The following is a 17,826-nucleotide window of genomic DNA, read 5'->3' as shown; positions in this document are numbered from 1 at the left end:
AGAATCCCCACTTGTAATAATAAAAAAAGTGTTTCCGCAACGAGCACTACCAACACAGAACTTGTAATGCATTTTTTCAAGTGACTAGAACCTGAAGGTATGTGCCAAACTTTTTTTTTAATTAGGGGAATTGAAGAGAGACGCAAACGTGGTCCAGGTATACCGTCCTCTTACGGTGACAATAAATTTAAAAAAATAATCATTATTGTTTGTTATCGCACAAGTAAATTTCTAACAATACGAAACCACCAGAAGCCAAGATAAGCATAGGAGAATTTATTTGTAGTTCTTAATTTACAACGAATAAAGTTTTAGTCATGAGTGTCCGTGTCTTTCTTCGTTCGGCCTCCCATCATTTCGCGTTTTAAAATCTGAATAAATGATTAGCTAAAAGGAAATGAAAGTGGACGAGACAACTTGTCGCAGGTGGAATCTGAACCCACAACCTCGATCCGCATTATGCGTGGGTTTCATTACCAATATTTCAGCGGTGGCGGCTGTTCCCACGTCCAGTTTCCTCATTCACTCTCGTTCATTGCATAACGAGTGTCCCGACACCGTCATGTTTGATTTCTCCAAAGTTTTCAGCGCACGATCGAGCCCTCCCAAGGGGAATTGAACAGTTGACGTACGGGATATAGCGGAAGCGTTTTATATTTGAAAACTAAAAGAAGGCATAAGCCAACCGTAAATAGCCCTCACAGATCAGTTTTTGTGTCTGTGTATAGCACGATACATTGCATGCCGACGTACGGAAAATATTGTTTTGTGGCGCATAGTCATTATCTGTTTCCACTTTCGTTCCGCATTAGATAATTATGATGACACGTATACCTCGATCAACTATTTATTTGCAGCACCTACCAGAATAAACCAGGTGCGAATCTGCGCATATCTTGTGTGCTTCCTCCCTTGTACGCGTTTTTTCTTCGCGCCGTATATAATAACATGAACTCGTACCGACTCGCCCAACTTTCAGTCCTTCTAATCCACTTGACCGCGTTTGAGGACTATAGTACACTAGACTATATATAGCGTACAAATAAATGTCGTATATACGACATTTATGTGTACATTCATGTGTTAGATGACCATCACGCGATCACATGGACAATGACTTCAAGGACAACTGTGACGACCTATTTGTCACTTTACTATAAGTTTATAACGCACTACTAATTTACGATGCGTAATACACATCACGAAGTGCCATTTAGCGTTCCGGAAGAGAAGTCTAAGACCGGATGCGCATCGGGTGCTGTTCAGCCATCGCCTGCGGGTTGGAGGACAGCGTACTGATGACGCCAATAACGATGCCGATCTGACAGCGTCGTTTCATGGCCCTGGGCGTATCTTGTTAATTTTTTATTGATTTTTTTTTATTTTACTGTTCTACAACGTGCTTTCATTATGCGTGGACGTAGGTGTTGGACGCCCCAAGGCTTAATTTCCCTCTTTCCCAAAAATATCTCACGTGCGTGAGATGTCAGTCAGGGTTTAAAACTGTTCATTAGACGAGGGGGAGCGGTTAATTCCTCTTCCAAAAATATCTCGTGGTGAGATGTCAGTCAGGGTCATAGCAAGTGCTCGAGCGTTTGGGCGTGGCGCGTGTGTGTTGGTGTCTGCATCCGCTTGCCTAATACGTTAGAACATAAGAAACCGCGTAGCGAAAACTAAATTTAAGAATAAATCCCCTCAATATGAGCGTTCAAACAACGATCGGCTACGGATCGAAAGCAATGCGCTAAGCGTTAAGCAGCCTACCGAGGACATAAGTATGTGTTTCGTTCTGCGGTATAGGTATGTACAGGGTGTTTCAGCGAACACTTTCAAAAAATCTTAAAGGTTGCCTGCGGCAGATACCACAATTCTAGTTCATGAGCTGGTCTACTCGAACAGGCGGACATAACTTGCACAAGAAATTGAAATGCATAATCGAATAATTAACAGAAATTCACTCATTCAGTTTTTAACTAATTACCTGATGGCCCATATTGCAATTTACAAATTGTAGCCGTGGAGTTCGAAAGGTGGATCCACTTGGAACGAATTCTCGGGATGATACCAGTTTCGAGATATTAATTCACGAACTTTGCGGAGAAATGCATTGGCGTTCCAGTTAGGTTCTTAAACTAAATGTCGCTTTATGCATTGACGCACGAAATTATCTGGAACGCCAATGCATTTCTCCGCAAAGTTCGGGAATTAATATCTCGAAACTGGTGTCATCCTGAGAATTAATTATAAGTGGATCCACCTTGCGAACTCCACGGCTACAATTTGCAAATTGCAATATGGGCTATCAGGTAATTAGTTAAAAACCTAATTAGTGAATTTTTGTTAATTAGTCGATTATGCATTTCAATTTTTCCTGCAAGTAATGTCCGCCTCTTCGAGTAGACCACCTCATTAACTAGAATTGGGCTATCTGCCACAGGCAACCTTAAATAAATTTGGAAGTGTTCGCTGAAACACCCTGTCCTGGTATATGTGGGGCTTGAATGAATTCTGAGGCTTTACGGGCCAAAACCACGATTTCATTGAGTCACGCCGTAATGGGGGACTCCGGATTAATTTTGACCACCAGGGGATCCGTGCCCCCAACGCACAGGAAACGGGCGTTCTTGCATTTCGCCCCCATCGAAATGCGGCAGCCGGGATTCGATCCCGCGACCTCGTGCCTATGCGGCGCAACACCATAGCCGCTAAGCCACCGCGGCGGGTGTATATGTGGGGCTTGACGACCGCGTAGTGTATTATTGCGTCTAGTCTCTTCACGTGCGCTGATGGCGGTCCACCGACGACCAATTGTCTTCGTTTCGACTTTGCTTTCCTTATATAGTCGGATACAACTTAAGTCTGCAGTGAAGCCCCGCACACTCCCTCATAACGCCAGCGACAGTTCCTCCGCGAGGCTGCAAACACCTAAATAAGGCGGTATAACTACAAAAATAAAATTATAAGCGCGTAATTTTATACGTTTTCACTCCTATACAGGGTTTGTCCGAAAAGTAATGTCAGTGATTATATTGTGAAGCAACTATACGTCGCAGCGCGCTATAGGACCGGTTGGGATTGGTGGAGGGGGAGGTTAGCTTACGCACGCACGGTCGCTCTGTCGTCTGCTACCCTCTGGAGAGTAAGGACAGGCTTTTCCGTGAATCTCGTTTTTATTTCCCTAGATGCTGAGCCGTGCTCCCTATAAGGGCTGCAGAAACATGCATCTTTTCTCTTTTCCTCAACCTCTACTACTACTACTACTCTCGTTTTTATTTCCCGTGCAAGCCGCAATGCAGCGCTCGTTGGAACGAAGGATTGCCTTCAAGATTTGTGTGAAACTCAGCAAGTCTGCAGTGGAAATATTTCCTATGATAAAGACGGCCTTTGGTGATAATTGTTTGTCAGAATGTCGTCTACCAGTGGCTCTTGAAAACTCCCATGAAAGGACATAATTTCGGGACAGTTTACAAAGTCAAAGAGGCTTGCACCAAGACTCTAAAGTACATTCAGGAGGAGGCCTCACGTGACGCCTTCGATGCCTGGAAGTCTCGCTGGAAGCGATGTATCGACGCAGAAGGAGCCTATTTTTAAACCTTTTAATGTGTTGTTCTGATCTGACCAATAACTTTTTTTTTATTCGACTCACTGACATTACTTTTCGGACATACCCTGTATTATAGCGGAACGCACAAGTACGACAAGTATACAGTAGTATCAAGTACGACGCTATTTTGAAAAGGTCGCTTGACAATGGTTTTGTTTGCTTATGTGTTTGGCTGGCGGAGCAACACAACCCCGCGCGGTCCGTGTGCCTTTGTTGCCAACTGCTGTTTTTTAAGTTGTACCCTACTATAGTTAAGAATACAAAAATAAACACAAAATTTGCCCTGCTAATGCATTGATTAGACACTCCAATTAAACAACAAAACGAAAAACGCATAGAAAACCATTGTTATTTTTATTCAGTTTCTTTCAAGTTCAATTTCTTTTATACTTTCAATGGCTTCAGAACCTGTCTGTTACCTTTGTCTGGTAGTCACTGGGCTGAACATCCAGCCCCTCAGTTCCTCTGATTCTTCTTGCGCAATCCATCCTGTACACGTGCAAGCAGAAGTGTATACGCATACAGAAGACAACTCTATACTGAATGTCACCTTGAGCTTTCCGGCCAGCGCGAACGCCTCACAACACTCCGAGCAAGTGTACGTGCGCCGTGTCAACCGAGACGCGACCGTCGCGCGCAGGGACATGTCTGGCTATCGTCTTACCAGCGCTTCCTTCTCCCGGCGTTCGGGAGCGGTCAGGTGGCAGCAGTCCAGAAGCGCCGCACAAGCAGACGCTGCGCGACGTCGACAGCAACCATCTGGTGTCGGTTACACGAGACTGGGCACAGCCACATAAGCAGGAATTAGGAAGCGTGGCAGCCCCACTGCAACGCGGCGCGTTGCCATTACTCTGTCGCGCGAGGCCGCTATAGCGGCCTCGCGCGATATAAAATAATTTATAACATACTCCACTACTCCACGGGAAAGCCCAGCTCATATCATCAGAGGAATTCGAAGATAGATACATCATTTGGTTCCCAGCCCACACTTTCTGTGAGTCCCCCGCTCCCAACCTCAACGAGGAAGCCCACCGCGTCGCGCGAGGTCTCATTTACCGCGCTCGCGAAGTAGCTTCCCCCGATGGAACAGGTGGAGAGGCCTGGAAGGAGAGGGACAGAATTTTCAGATTCTGCGACATCACCCGCTTCTACCGAAAGTCGAGGTGCAGATTCCCACCTTTTAGCTCCAAATTAGACAGATCTCAGGCGGTTGACTGGAGGTAACTTCAAAGCAAAACTTTTCCCAACCCGGTGCACCTACATCGCATCTACCCCGAACTGTACCCAGATGACTTGCGCCATGCAGTGGCGCACCGACGGGGGCGGGGGGGTTCTACCCCCCCCCCCCCCCTGAGGCCGAGTTAACCCCCACTCCCCCCCCCCCCCCCCCCCCCCAACGCGTCCAGCCCCACCAGTACCTTCAGTGCTCTGTTCACATTGCCATTACAATTCAGGAGGTGGCTTGAGGTCGAATTTTCCTGAATTACCACTCACTGCTGTCACGACCGTTTAGGTAAGAGCTTCAACGGATGACCACGTGAACTGCTCTGCAGACCGGCTTCTTGGCCCTATCAAGCTCTTTCAAGACTGAGTAAAACGCTGAAGAAATAAACATCGTCATCATCCTTGGTGTCATTATTATTATAACTATTAGGCATCTTATTTGCGGTTGGATTCCTCTGGCTAAAGCAAGAAATTGCATATTATGCAAAGCGCTTGCTCCCCCCCCCCCCACAAAAATTCAATCCCCCCCCTCCCCCCGCTGGCAGAGATCCTGGGTGCACTACTGACTTGTGCAAACTATGTAGGACAGAACACGCCACCCTAGAACACATTCTAGGGGAATGCGCACATGTACAAGATAAAAATCGGGAAGTTTGCGCTCGGCCGTGGAAAGCTTAGGCACAGCGAAACTGTCGATCCTCAAGTCTTACTCGCTACTACTGCTAGGTATTAACTTGGTTGCTGCTAGGTCTTAACTTGGTTTAAATTAACTACGCATGTAGGAAAGGTATTCTCGAGCGACCATTTTCGGAGGTACCTTCCCTTTCGCGACATTTCGCGTGACTAGCACTGGACGCGTCTGCGCCTACGAGCGACAGCATTCCTGGCATGCCACAAACGCAGGCAGGCAAGGTTGGCACAGTGCCAAGAACGTTGTTGCTTGCCGACGCCGAACGTGTTGGAGGCTAGCCGCTCGATAACTAGCGAAAGTTGACACGACTAGGCGCAGCCCCTTTTATGGCAAACTCCGAGGCAAGCGCATGCACACTGGGCGAACGCTATGCACACTGTACGGGCGGCGCTCAGCAGACGACACGCCTGGATGACGTCACGGCGCATGCGCAGTAGCGCGCAGTTGGCGGGTGCTTGGCGGAGCCGTGTCTGTCGGGCGAAGCGAGCGCGCACCTGCGCCGGCGGTTACTAGGCAACGCGAGGTGACGTCATCGCCACTGCTTCGGCGAATGCGCGGCTAGGCAACGCGGGCGACGTCGACAGCAGCTCTGCGCGTTGCCTCGTTGGTGCTGCTACAATTTCTTTATCTCACAATATCTCACTCTCATTTTCGCTTTTCCTCTCCCGACCATGCTCTCCTTCCCTCTCCTTAACGTCCCATGTCAAGGCAACATGTGCACGAAACAAACAGGAGGCGCGGCACGCGCCGCTTCGCGAGGCGGTTGCTAGCCAACGCAGTGACGTCATAGCTCGGCGAGGTTTTGCGGCAGCAGGCTGGCACTTTTTACGGTTAGCTGTATACAACAGCTTCGCTGTTAAAATGCAGTCTCCTCAGAACAACTTGGGGCGCGGTGGAAAGCAGCGCTGATCAGCTCAGATCTGCAAGACCAACTATGGGCCATTCAGCGAGCTCGAGAGGTGGCTGGGAGACAGGGTACGTCTCTCTACCGCCCCTGGCGCGGCCTAGGCCCAGGCCTCAATCCGCTGGTTTCAATAAAGTTGTTTCACTACCTCACTAATGAAAATCCCTGCGTGTAAGGATCGGTTCCACTACTTGCAAGTATAGACATTTCATTCGGAACTGTGTTCTGTTATTTCTTATTCTGTGTTCTACAATTCCAAGTCGTCTTTGATCGCACTCTGAAGGACAATGAAATACCTGCTACGTTTCTGACATGTCTGCTTTCATCGACACAGCTGTTGGAAAATAGTTTGCATTCAGAAGTGCTCCAGGAATTACGAAGCACATACTAACCTTTCAAGAGAACATGAAGCAAATTAACACGGAAACTTCTATAGATTATAATGCTTTCCGAAGATATATACTAATGCGTGTTGCGCAGCATGCACCTCGATCGTTAGCTTGACAGGAAGTTCAGACGCGTATACTCACAAACACGTCATTGCATACTATACAGTGGGGTATCGGGCCATGTGGGCCGCTCTCCTGTTGATTGTTATACCTGTGGTCGTATTTTCATAATTGGTGATGTTGTCATGTTGGACGCGGAACAAGCACCACAAAGATAAACAACGGAGCGCTTCTTTGTGGTGTCTGTTCCGCGTCCAACATGTTCGATTCTGAAGATCACCAAATATATAGCCCAACGCCGCGTCGTTTTGGGCCGTATTTTATACCGTGCCATTTCATTTCTCATTCTATTTTGCCCGTAGTCATTGGCTTAGGTCCTCGCACGCCGCCGCACCGCAATTATCACGGGATTGGCCACTCGATGCGCCACACGAAAAGAAAATACGAATGGAAGTTTAAATAGAACCTCACGAAATATGCGCGAAGCTCATGATCGAATTCACGTCATCGACCCAGTCGTCCATTTATTAGCTCTGCCGAAATTTACTGTCGCTGCCAACACGTATAGATATAGTATAGCGCGCTTCACTCTGCACGCGTTTATATTTAACCCTGCATAGCAACACGCTCACTCAATTACTCTATATGCTATTTAACTGCACAAATATACTAGACGCAACGATATCTGATATAGGAACAAATGGTGCTTCTGCGTATGCTCAGCCCAACTCCAAATAATTAAGTATACGAAAGAAATCAGCCGACGCGGATAGGTGGCGACACACCCGCTTTCGTGCCTATTCACGCACGTAGCTTAATTTCACCTTGCTTCGCCACTGCACTGAACTTGCCACTGTCGAACGTTGTTCACTTGGACCTCGACTTTACTTAAATTTAGAAAAGAAAGACAAAAGAAAGAAAGAAAGAACGGCTGACAGGTCTTATATGCAGCGTTCCTGAAGATGTCCGACCTCGGCGATACGAGGACTGGACACAACCTACAAAAACGCGAGCCGAAGTCATAGAACCGCTGCGGACCAAAGTGGCCGACTTTTTCCGAGAAGCCAGACCGGGGAGAAGAACCCAAAGCAATTCTATAAGCAACGAGATTGAGAGGCCAATTACCAACCGCCTTCAATGGGAATCAGTTGATGCTCTGAAAGGTGAAACAAGGACGTTTCAAATCAAAGCAGCCGCGTTTGTCCGCCTCGCCTTCAATCAGTTTGACTCACGCTTCCTTTTCTTTCCCCTTTAATTTCTGCGACAAAATTCGGGATGCGCGATGGACAGGCGGCGTGGCGAGTCGCGAAGCTCGGCGTCGCGCGACCGATTGACTCTTGCCGGTGTGTGAAGATCATGTACTCGCTCTTTGGTCGCGCGACTTAATTCTGCCAATGGCCAGAATACGTGCGCCGTTTAAAATTCAGGCGAGTATCTAGGGGTTATGCCCGTATGTCCTGGCCTTCCTCTCAATTTTTCTTCCAGACAGCCCTAATCATTTCTCCTGCCTCCCATGCACAAACAAGGGAACTTTCATGGCGCCTTACTACGCGTCCACGTCAACTTACGTGTCTTGCTATGCAAAAAACAACTATTATTTGTGGTTGTCAGAAGAAATAAAGATGGCACTTCTTTTGGCCCCACTGTAACTACCTCGTTGACGGCCGACGGAGACCTGAACATTGGCCAGCAATTAGGGTGCAATATAAGGGAACAGTAGTAGTGATGATGTCCAGGGCTAGTTCACCGTGCAGCAAATTATGCTCTCCACACAGAGACGCGAAGCACAGCTGCACGTAATCATGGTTTCACCGGTAGTGGGTTCACGATATATATCACCACAAGGTGTTTGAATCCGCAACGGAACAGAGAGCCAACTGGGAAAAGAGGGACTATTTGCAATGCTCATAGCATTGAGAAACGACCATTAGCTCAATTTAGTCGCCCATTTCTCTACCCAAACACGCCAAGTAACGTCAATTGTTCGAATGGCACCCACGCCAAAGAGGAATCACCTAGGCAACACACAGCAATCCTGTCTTGACACGGTCACCGCTATAGTCCACTCCACGCACCTATCCCCCAATCTCCATCATCATTCGAAAAGCATACCAGGAAAACAAGCTTACCAGCTTGTCACTCCAAGCCTTACAAATAAAACCATTTCCCCCTAGATATTGCGATCTGTAAAGCTGCACTCAGGTTAATAGGCCGCCTTTGTGATCGAAGACTCCCGTTTGTCGCATATATACTATACCGGCCATAATTTCCCATTCTGTGTGCTTTGTTGGAGAGGTAGAAGTTCCCCGTGAACGCTGCCCCCTTGTAGGACGGCTGTATCAAAGCTCGAGCGTTGAAGATTGGTGCGTCCTTGGCGGATGTCATGGCAATGCAGTCATTATGGTTGCTTCAGACCGTAACTTTCTGTGGCACCATTACACCGGAAATGAACAGCGCATTTCCGTGCACGTCTTGGCCTAAATAAATATTTTCTTGCATTATGGTCCATGCTCTTGGAATGTGCTCTTCTTCCATGGGTGTACACATTATACAATCCCGTATACTTGCAAACCTATTTGGGACTATATTTGCACTGTTCCTATGGCACTCAGCGGCCGAAGCTACTGCGGGAACCTATAGTTTGGTTCAGGAATGAAAGAGTCCTAAATTTTTGCATACATATTAAACTGTTCTCTTGGCCCGTGTCGTATTTTATTTTGTGAATATATATTCATTCGTGAACTACGACAACCATCCCAATGTCCCATTTGTAGCACTACCGGCAATCATCGATAAACGTTGTGCTTCGCAGTAAATCATATCATAGGGGACCCGAAGTTAGATGACACTAAAACGGCCCAGACGAACGCAAAAAGAGCACAACAGAACGCAAAAGGCATGCAAAGGCGTTTGCGCTCTTTTGTGCACCTGGCCGATACCTAATTTTGGGTCCCCTATTTCTAAAAGTCACTTTAATGGGCCAGAAAGCGCATTATGTATTATCCAAGTTGGAGCTGAAAAAGCAGTGAGGCTGCGGTCGGACCATGTAACGACATTCGGAATGAAGTTGAAATGAAAATACTTGCAGCTGACTTTCCGAATTAAGCATTAAGTAGCAATTGAAAATTAATATTAACAGAGGGTATATACTATCTAGTGCTGTTGGGAACTGACTATTATTGAAACTGGTTATGACCATATACTTGCGGGATGTTTCCATTTAATGAAAAATAAACAGCATCATTTCCCTTACATAAAATTATCTACAAAGGCCGCGTCAATGGCGCGTGCGCTTTTTCAGAATTAAATATTTTAGAAACATAATCATGATCTCCTCTTACGCCCTGACCCCCCTCTCAGGAAAAAAGCTGGATCTGCCCTTGGACATTAGGCAGACTTTAAGAAGTCGCGGCATCAAATCCCGGCCTTGGCGGCCGCATTTAGTTGCGGCCTAAATGCAGAAACGCTCATGTACGCGCTTTGGGTGCACGTCAAAGAACCCCAGGTGCATTATCAAAATTAATGCGTAGTTCCCCACTACGACGTGCCTCATAATCAAATCGCGGTTTTGGCACGTAAAACCACATGATTAAATTAATTTTAACTTTAGGAAGTTTTAGCTCGGTGCCAACTCCGATATACCGCCTATACACGTGTAAAACGCAGAAATGCTTTTATGAGGCAATCTCCGGACCGATCTGGATGATCCTTCTTTTTTTTTTCATTTACGAGATAAAGTTAAATTATAGTGACTATAGAAAGCATAATTCTGATTTCGGGCTGCAATGTTATTTATAAAAATTGGCAAGTTAAGAAAACAGAAGCACGATGTTTACAAATCTATAACTCTGCAGCAAAAGAGATATATACACTTCTGTAAACTACATTCGATAGAGCATCTAAATCGGACAAATTTGACGTATTAATTTAGATCTTACGCGAATGTGTTGAAGTGTTTAGGAGGGTTTTGCAAAAGTCCTACTCATATATTATTGGTGTACCTAGGAGCAATGTGTTTTACATCAACCTTGTCCGCTTTAGATGAACTATTAGATGCAGTTCTCAGAATTGTGATATCGTTTTTCATTGCTGAGCTACAGATTTGTAAACTTCATAGTTTCGTTTTCTGAAATTCTGCGATTTTCAACAATTTATATACATATATATAAAAAATTACAGCTCCGGTTTCTGAGTGCATGAATGGATCAAGATCACTTCTGCACGTTTTCCAGCCCTGAATGAGCATGTCTCGCCTTTGGCAGCCTAAAAAGTTGCTTTCTCGATTTAGACAAGGCAATTTATTATTTAATCAGTCAATCTCACCGTGCCTGGATTTCTTTAAAACGATGTTTATTCGCAGCCGTTTTCGTGCGGTCAAAGAACGACGTGTGGCGGCGTGATCGGTATCAGCCAGCGACGCAACCTGCGTCCGAGTCCCGAGTTTTAAAAAATAAATGCTACCATGTGTATAACCTGCTAGAAATAGCCAACTTCACCGCGGTTTTCGGTTTTCTTTTTTTAACCTGTAATCCGTTTTTGTTTTCTTTGTTTGTTTTACATCGCGGTATACTCGCATGTTTCACTTTCGAGGTCAGCTGTATATTAGTTGGTGTGGCTGCGACAGTGGAAACTGACGGTGTGGTCGGCAATGCGGCGTGCGTGGGACCCCGTATACCAGGGCGTCGGTAAGAGCAGCCAACAAACAGAACCCCAGTACATACATCGCTTTTACAGCTTCGGTGCCTTTCATGTATATCAGTTGCTCAGAATGGCATACATCTACGAAGGATCATATACAAGGTGTTTCAGCGAACACTTTCAAAAATTCCTAAAGGTTGCCTGCGGCAGACAGCACAATTCTAGTTCATGAGCTGGTCTACTCGAAGAGGTGGACATTCCTTCCACAAGAAATTGAAATGCAGAATGGAATAATTAACAGAAATTCACTAATTAAGTTTTTAACTAATTACCTGATATCCCATATTGCAATTTACAAATTGTAGCCGTGGAGTTCGCAAGGCGATCCGGATCCACTTGGAACGAATTCTCGGGATGACACTAGTTTCGAGATATTAATTCCCGAACTTTGCGGAGAAATGCATTGGCGTTCCAGTTAGGTTTTTAACCAAACGTCGCTCTTTGCATTGAAGCACAAAATTACCTGGAACGCCAATGCATTTCTCCGCAAGTTCGGGAATTACTACTCGAAACTGGTGTCATCCTGAGAATTAATTCTAAGTGGATCTGCCTTGAGAACTCCACGGCTACAATATGTAAATTGCAATATGAGCCATAAGGTAATTAGGTAAAAACTTAATTAGTAAATTTTGTTAATTATTCTATTATGCATTTCAATTTTTTGTGCAAGTAATGTCCGCCTCTTCGAGTAGACCAGCTCATTAACTAGAATTGGGCTATCTGCCACAGGCAACCTTAAATAAATTTTGAAAGTGTTCACTGAAATACCCTGTATATATATATATATATATATATATATATATATATATATATATATATATATATAAACCGAGTGTTTCATCGAACACTTTAAAAGATTACACAATTCTAGTTGATGAGCTGTGGTCTGCTGGAGAAGGCGGACATTACTTGCACAAACAATTGAAATGCATAATCGCCTAAATAAAAAAAAAATCACTAATTAAGTGTTTAGCTAATTACCTGATGGCCTATATTGCAATTTACAAATTGTAGCTGTGGAGTTCGCAAGGCGGATCCACTTGGAACGAATGCTCTGGATGACACCAGTTTCGAGATATTAATTCCAGAACATTGCGGAGAAATGCATTGGCGTTCCAGTTACTTTCTTAACCCCACGTCGCTTTATGCATCTAGCCTAGCAGAACACGCGCGCCAACCAGGCGCCGACTACCGCACTACTGACAGCAGCGCCAATTTGCTGTCTTGAAGCGGAGAAGCGCGGAGAAGTGGACTGCGCTGAACGACACACCTACTCGATTCGTTCGGCTCGAGCAGACGACAACAAATGTGATAACCGCGGACAAATGGGAAACACACAGATGAGCTGTTGGGATCGCATTGGGTACTCGATAACCCTGTGTTGCTTATTATGCATTTGCTCCCGTTGAGGTGATGCGCTGAGTTTCACAGTTCCATTTCCATGAACTCCAAACAAACCAATATACTAAAAGAAAACTCTTTCCAGAATATTTCTGAATTGTAAACCGAAGTTAGAGCGTACTCGAAACGCTTATCAGTGCAGTCAGCACTCCATCAAGCAAAATTTTAGGGGCTTGCATTCTTCCATGGGGGTAATGGAGATTTGGAATGTAAGGAAATTGAGGTTTGACATGGGGCGCCATCTCCACTTTAATTTGGAATACTAACCTCAGCATCAAACTAGCGCTGCGTGTGGGACGACAAGAAACATTTTTCAATAGATAGCTCGCGCAGCTCTTAGCAGGTGACATGGGTATTGGGCACACTTAGCCGGTACAGGGCAATGTACGACTGTACCGCCGGCATTGTGGAGTGTGCTTTGGTTCTTTATTCTATATGGTGTGCTGTAGACGCAGCTTGATGAATTTATGCGCTTGGGTACCGGGGGATAGACACACAACATGCGCTCTCTTTTATTTTGCTTATTAATGGGAAGGTCAGCAGTAAGCTCTGAATCCAGTCACCCCTGCACATGTCCTGTTTGTTTTTTACTGATGTCACATCGATCCTCATAACCAAAGCGTTTGTCCTGAAACTACGAAGGGACACAGCTAACTGACCACCGCAAAACTGTCGCACGATCACGGTATTTTGCTCCCGACTCATACAGCATCATCAAATTCGTTCATACAAACGGTGTAAGGTCATAGTTTTCCTTTCCTGTCGACTCAATGCATAACAAAAACAACGAGGGCGAGGCGCTGCGCGACCCGGCAAACCCGGAGGAGCACTGAAGCGACTGAAGCGCCCCCGTAGACCCTGTGTCCAAGAGCATGCTTAACGCCCTCTATCAAGGCAGGCCTCGCACGTTTAAGCCTAATCTCTGTGCGGCTTTCATTATGGAAACATAGATGTGTGCGTAAAATAGAAAGAATAATATGTTGTTTTTGACATTACAAGTTTAAGGGCGACGATGATTATGTCGTTACACATATCAAGGTGTCCTCCGTGCTCAAGGGTGAGGAATGTCGCCTAGAGTGCTAGGAAAGTACTGAGGCCGTCTGTGGCCCGGCATGCATTAATAGAATACGATCTTTCGAATTACGTGCTTTTCTCGATGCTGTTAAGCCCGACTTCCTTAAGGACTATCGGGCATACAGAATTTGTTGCATCGCGTTATAATCTTTCTTGTAAAAGTGATTATGTCCTCATAAGTGTAGCACGGAAACAGGTGTCATTTCATTGTCGCGATTTGTTGATGCCGGCTAGCTACAATCAATGAATGACCTGTAAGCGCTGATCACAACATGGGGCATATTATGTAATTATAATATGCGTTTTCTTGATGTGTATGTGATGCTGATATGCGACTGGTTACTTACTGTCATGCGCAACGCGTTAACGAATCCTAACATAGTAAAACACTTTTAGTATCGGCGAATGCAGCAGTCTCACTTCTGTATAACCCGGGTATGTGCACATCTCAAATTGCAGTGGGCACTTACCAATTTGCGCCTTACGGGGGCAGCAGTGATTCATTGCACGCGAGTGGCATTACTTTCCACACCATTAAGGGCGTTGTCGCCAACTTGTTGCGTTACATTTGTATGAATGTTGAGCATCAAGGCCCGTGGTGCAATTATGCGCGTGTGTTGTGCATCTGGTGTCTTGCAGGGGTGCCATGTTGCCAGCGTTTACTGAAGAGCGTGATGAAAAATGGGTGGGAGCCTCTCGTGCTGTTCTGCGCCGAGCCCCAGGCCCCACCGTAAGAAGGACAGTGCCGACCCTCCTCACTCTGAGGAGAGTGCCTCAAATCTGCAGCACATCAGTGAAAGGGAACCTGAAGGTCAGCATCTTGCACCCCTCGCCCGAGACCTGTTACATGCGAAAGCTATGTGGTAAAGGCGGTATCATAAATATGGCAACACTTTGGAAGAACTGCAGTGCAAGCTGGGTGGAATCGAGTGCATCATTACGGACAGAGCTCCAAATCATTAGAGATGTTAGCAGTAACGGCTAAGAAAATTGTTGCCAAGTGCTTCAGATTGCTAGGAAACTGGAGGTGCATCGTAGTGCATTTTCTTGTCATAGCAGCAGGGAGAGAGAGTCCAGTACATTAAAGGGATAGGTGTTAGCTTGAATGCTTGTGTGTGTGGAAGCACTTGTTTCCAATTGTGTGTGCAATGGAATTCTTGAAGCTGAAATGTTGTGCTTGAGGCATGTGTGGCTCAACTTGAGGCATCATGGATTGCTTGCTTTGCTCACTGTTTGGCAGCTGTTCACTATGCCTGTAATGACAGTGCCACAGCATTGTTGTGGGTGCTATAGTGAGTCACTGATAGCGTAATCAGAGGAACTGCTACTGTTTGCATAGCAGTAAACATTGCATCTTGAAGTGTCAAAACATAGTAGTTAGTGGTAAAGGTACTGGTGCGAAATGCAAGCTTGCTGGAACTAGACTGTTTCTATTAATTTATACATTTTAAGGCATCGTTAATATTAGAAAAATATTTGCATAGCTCTGAAGATTGTGCATTCGTGCCTTTTGATACATTTGGTACCCTCAAGCTGGTACTAACCTTGTCCTGTGAAGTTTGGATGTTTCAAAGTATCACAACATGTGGGAAAGCATCTCTTACTTAAACAGTAAAGCATTTTGTAACCTATATCCTTAAATATTTGTGTATTACAGCATAACAAAAGCATTTGGATGCTATGTTAATGTTTATGGTGCTTGATTTTGCACCAAGTGTGTATAACAGTGAGCTGTTTAGCTGTACCTTATTATGGTCGATTTCTTACAGGTATTTATTACACAAATGCTGTGTAAAAGCTGTTTTTTTTTCTTTCTCTTTGTTTTTTCAGATTTTGATCAGGACCCATCAACACACCCAACAGCTGGCCCACTTTTTATGCAAAGATCAAAAAGTGATGTCAGAAGTATGAATACCATTACTATTTTCTCAGTAATTGCTTTTCGTGTGTGTGTGTTGAACTGTCTAACCTTTTCTCTAATTCCTCATGGTTGTTTTTTCTAGATTGCAAGGAGAAGAGGAGAAGTCAAATTAACGTATGTATCCACTGGTAACATTAGTGTTCAGTACTTCTACTAATTTGCTTGCTCAACATATGTCTTTAAAAGAAAGAAACAAATTATTAGTTTTATTGCTTAGAGTTTTGAGCATCAGTTTGCTCTCTGCTGAGATTTCAGCAAAGAGGATGCTGGTGCACTGGTTTCAGAACAGCCACTTTTATGTCATGTGGCTTTGCAAAGGTATTATGCTGGTAAAAAAAAATTACTGCTTCTAATAGCACTTTGGTTCATGCAGCTTTATAAATTTCTAAATAGCAAGCATCAATCATGAACTGTTTATAGAAAAATTATTGTTGAAAGTGTTGAGCAGCTAATGATCGCAATATTGTGGAGACCAACTGCAACAAAATCTTGGCCCACGTAAAAATGCTGTTTCAGATAGTGGAAATTTAAACCAGCCTCCATGTTAAATCTTACATTTGAAATAGGAGCAGATGCATTGCAAAAAGCTCGCAAAAGTAAATATTTTAAGATATTGAAATGGGGGGGGGGGGGGGGGGTGCTATATAAAGGATGCTAATAAGACACAATTGCCAGCTATGCAGTTTTGTAAAGATTAGTATATATACTACTCATTTTTTACCAATTTAGCCTAAGTGAAGTTTCGTTGCTGTTGTCCATTAATGTCTGCAGTGAAAGCTGGCCCGGTAAATGGAATTTCCAGATGGGGCTTACACCATTTTTTCACTGGTTATATTTAATGTGGCCCTTAATCAAGAGCTGCAGTTTAGGAGCTTCCTCATGTTTTGTTGCATGCCGTATAAATTAATGGCTTGCTTGGTCTCTCTACCTTCTGTGGAGCAAGTTCTTGTATTCTATGAACATGGGCCTGTACTGTACAATTCCACTGCTTTTCCATTGCTCTTGCATTCGGGTGCAAATGAATTCTCTTGGACCACATTATATGGACAAACAATCTGAGGGGTACCATCTTTGAGGGCTCAAGACTCATTTAAATATTGGGGTTCATTAATGTGGTCTGATGTCATCATATATGGATGTTACTGGTGTCCAGTGTGGTGCTTGTAATGGTAAACCTTTGTTCTCAAGGTCATAACTTATTTCACAGTTGAGTCTGAAAATTACACCTAGTGTTAGGCAAAATAGAAAAAAAGTGAAGTAAGATGCAATCATTAGTGTTATTGCACATTTCATATAAATGGCAGTGCAATGCAAAAATGCCCATGTGCTGACATTGGGGGCACTTTTAAAGAACTTCAGGTGGTCAAGACTAATCTGGAGCCTTCCATAGCTCTATGTTGGTTTTTGGATGTTAAACTTTTATCACTCAGAAGGGTGGTGGATCGGGCTAGTTGGTTTTCCATGCTCACAAGTAGAAAACCAACTTGTCCTTGTCTTTTTCTCGTCCTTCGAGCTTGTTTCGTGCTGCTCCACTTGTCAGTTTATCACTCATTCATTTATTGCACTATTGGTAGGAACTATGAAAACTGTAGTTCACTGTTTCCTTACCATGGAGAAAAGTTTCCCCTTTTTTGAAAACGCCATCAAGATTACAGTAACAAGGCATATATCAATAGAAACTTCATGAAATCGACTTTCGATAAATATAATTTCAGAAACACATTTAGCGTGTAATAATTAATATAATTTGTGAAATATGAACTTAACTGAAAAGTACAGGAAATGTTTACAATCTTCTGAATCGTTGACTGTTGGGCCTGTTGGTGGATTATGTTGTGTCGTTGAGCGAAAAAGGGTGGA

At 44.5% G+C, this 17,826-nt stretch overlaps 1 protein-coding gene across 2 annotated transcripts in view; it reads left to right on the top strand.

Annotated features, from left to right (window-relative positions):
* Positions 1-17,826, top strand: part of LOC119462165 (cyclin-Y-like protein 1) — a 55,282-nt gene that overhangs the window by 17,240 nt on the left and 20,216 nt on the right. The window contains exons 1-4 of one of the 2 annotated variants that reach the window (XM_037723513.2): positions 13,836-14,028; positions 14,685-14,856; positions 15,876-15,950; positions 16,049-16,080. In XM_037723513.2, the coding sequence (XP_037579441.1) occupies positions 14,727-14,856; positions 15,876-15,950; positions 16,049-16,080 (237 nt within the window). In that variant the 5' untranslated portion in view covers positions 13,836-14,028; positions 14,685-14,726. Of the gene's footprint in view, positions 1-13,835; positions 14,029-14,684; positions 14,857-15,875; positions 15,951-16,048; positions 16,081-17,826 lie in introns of those variants that run through there. The other variant, XM_049667546.1, reaches the window with a different exon arrangement.

The sequence above is a fragment of the Dermacentor silvarum genome, chromosome 1 (genome assembly GCF_013339745.2).
Source record: "Dermacentor silvarum isolate Dsil-2018 chromosome 1, BIME_Dsil_1.4, whole genome shotgun sequence".
Lineage (NCBI taxonomy): Eukaryota > Metazoa > Arthropoda > Arachnida > Ixodida > Ixodidae > Dermacentor > Dermacentor silvarum.
Note: the sequence above shows the minus strand (reverse complement) of the source record. Positions and strands in the feature narration are given on the sequence as shown.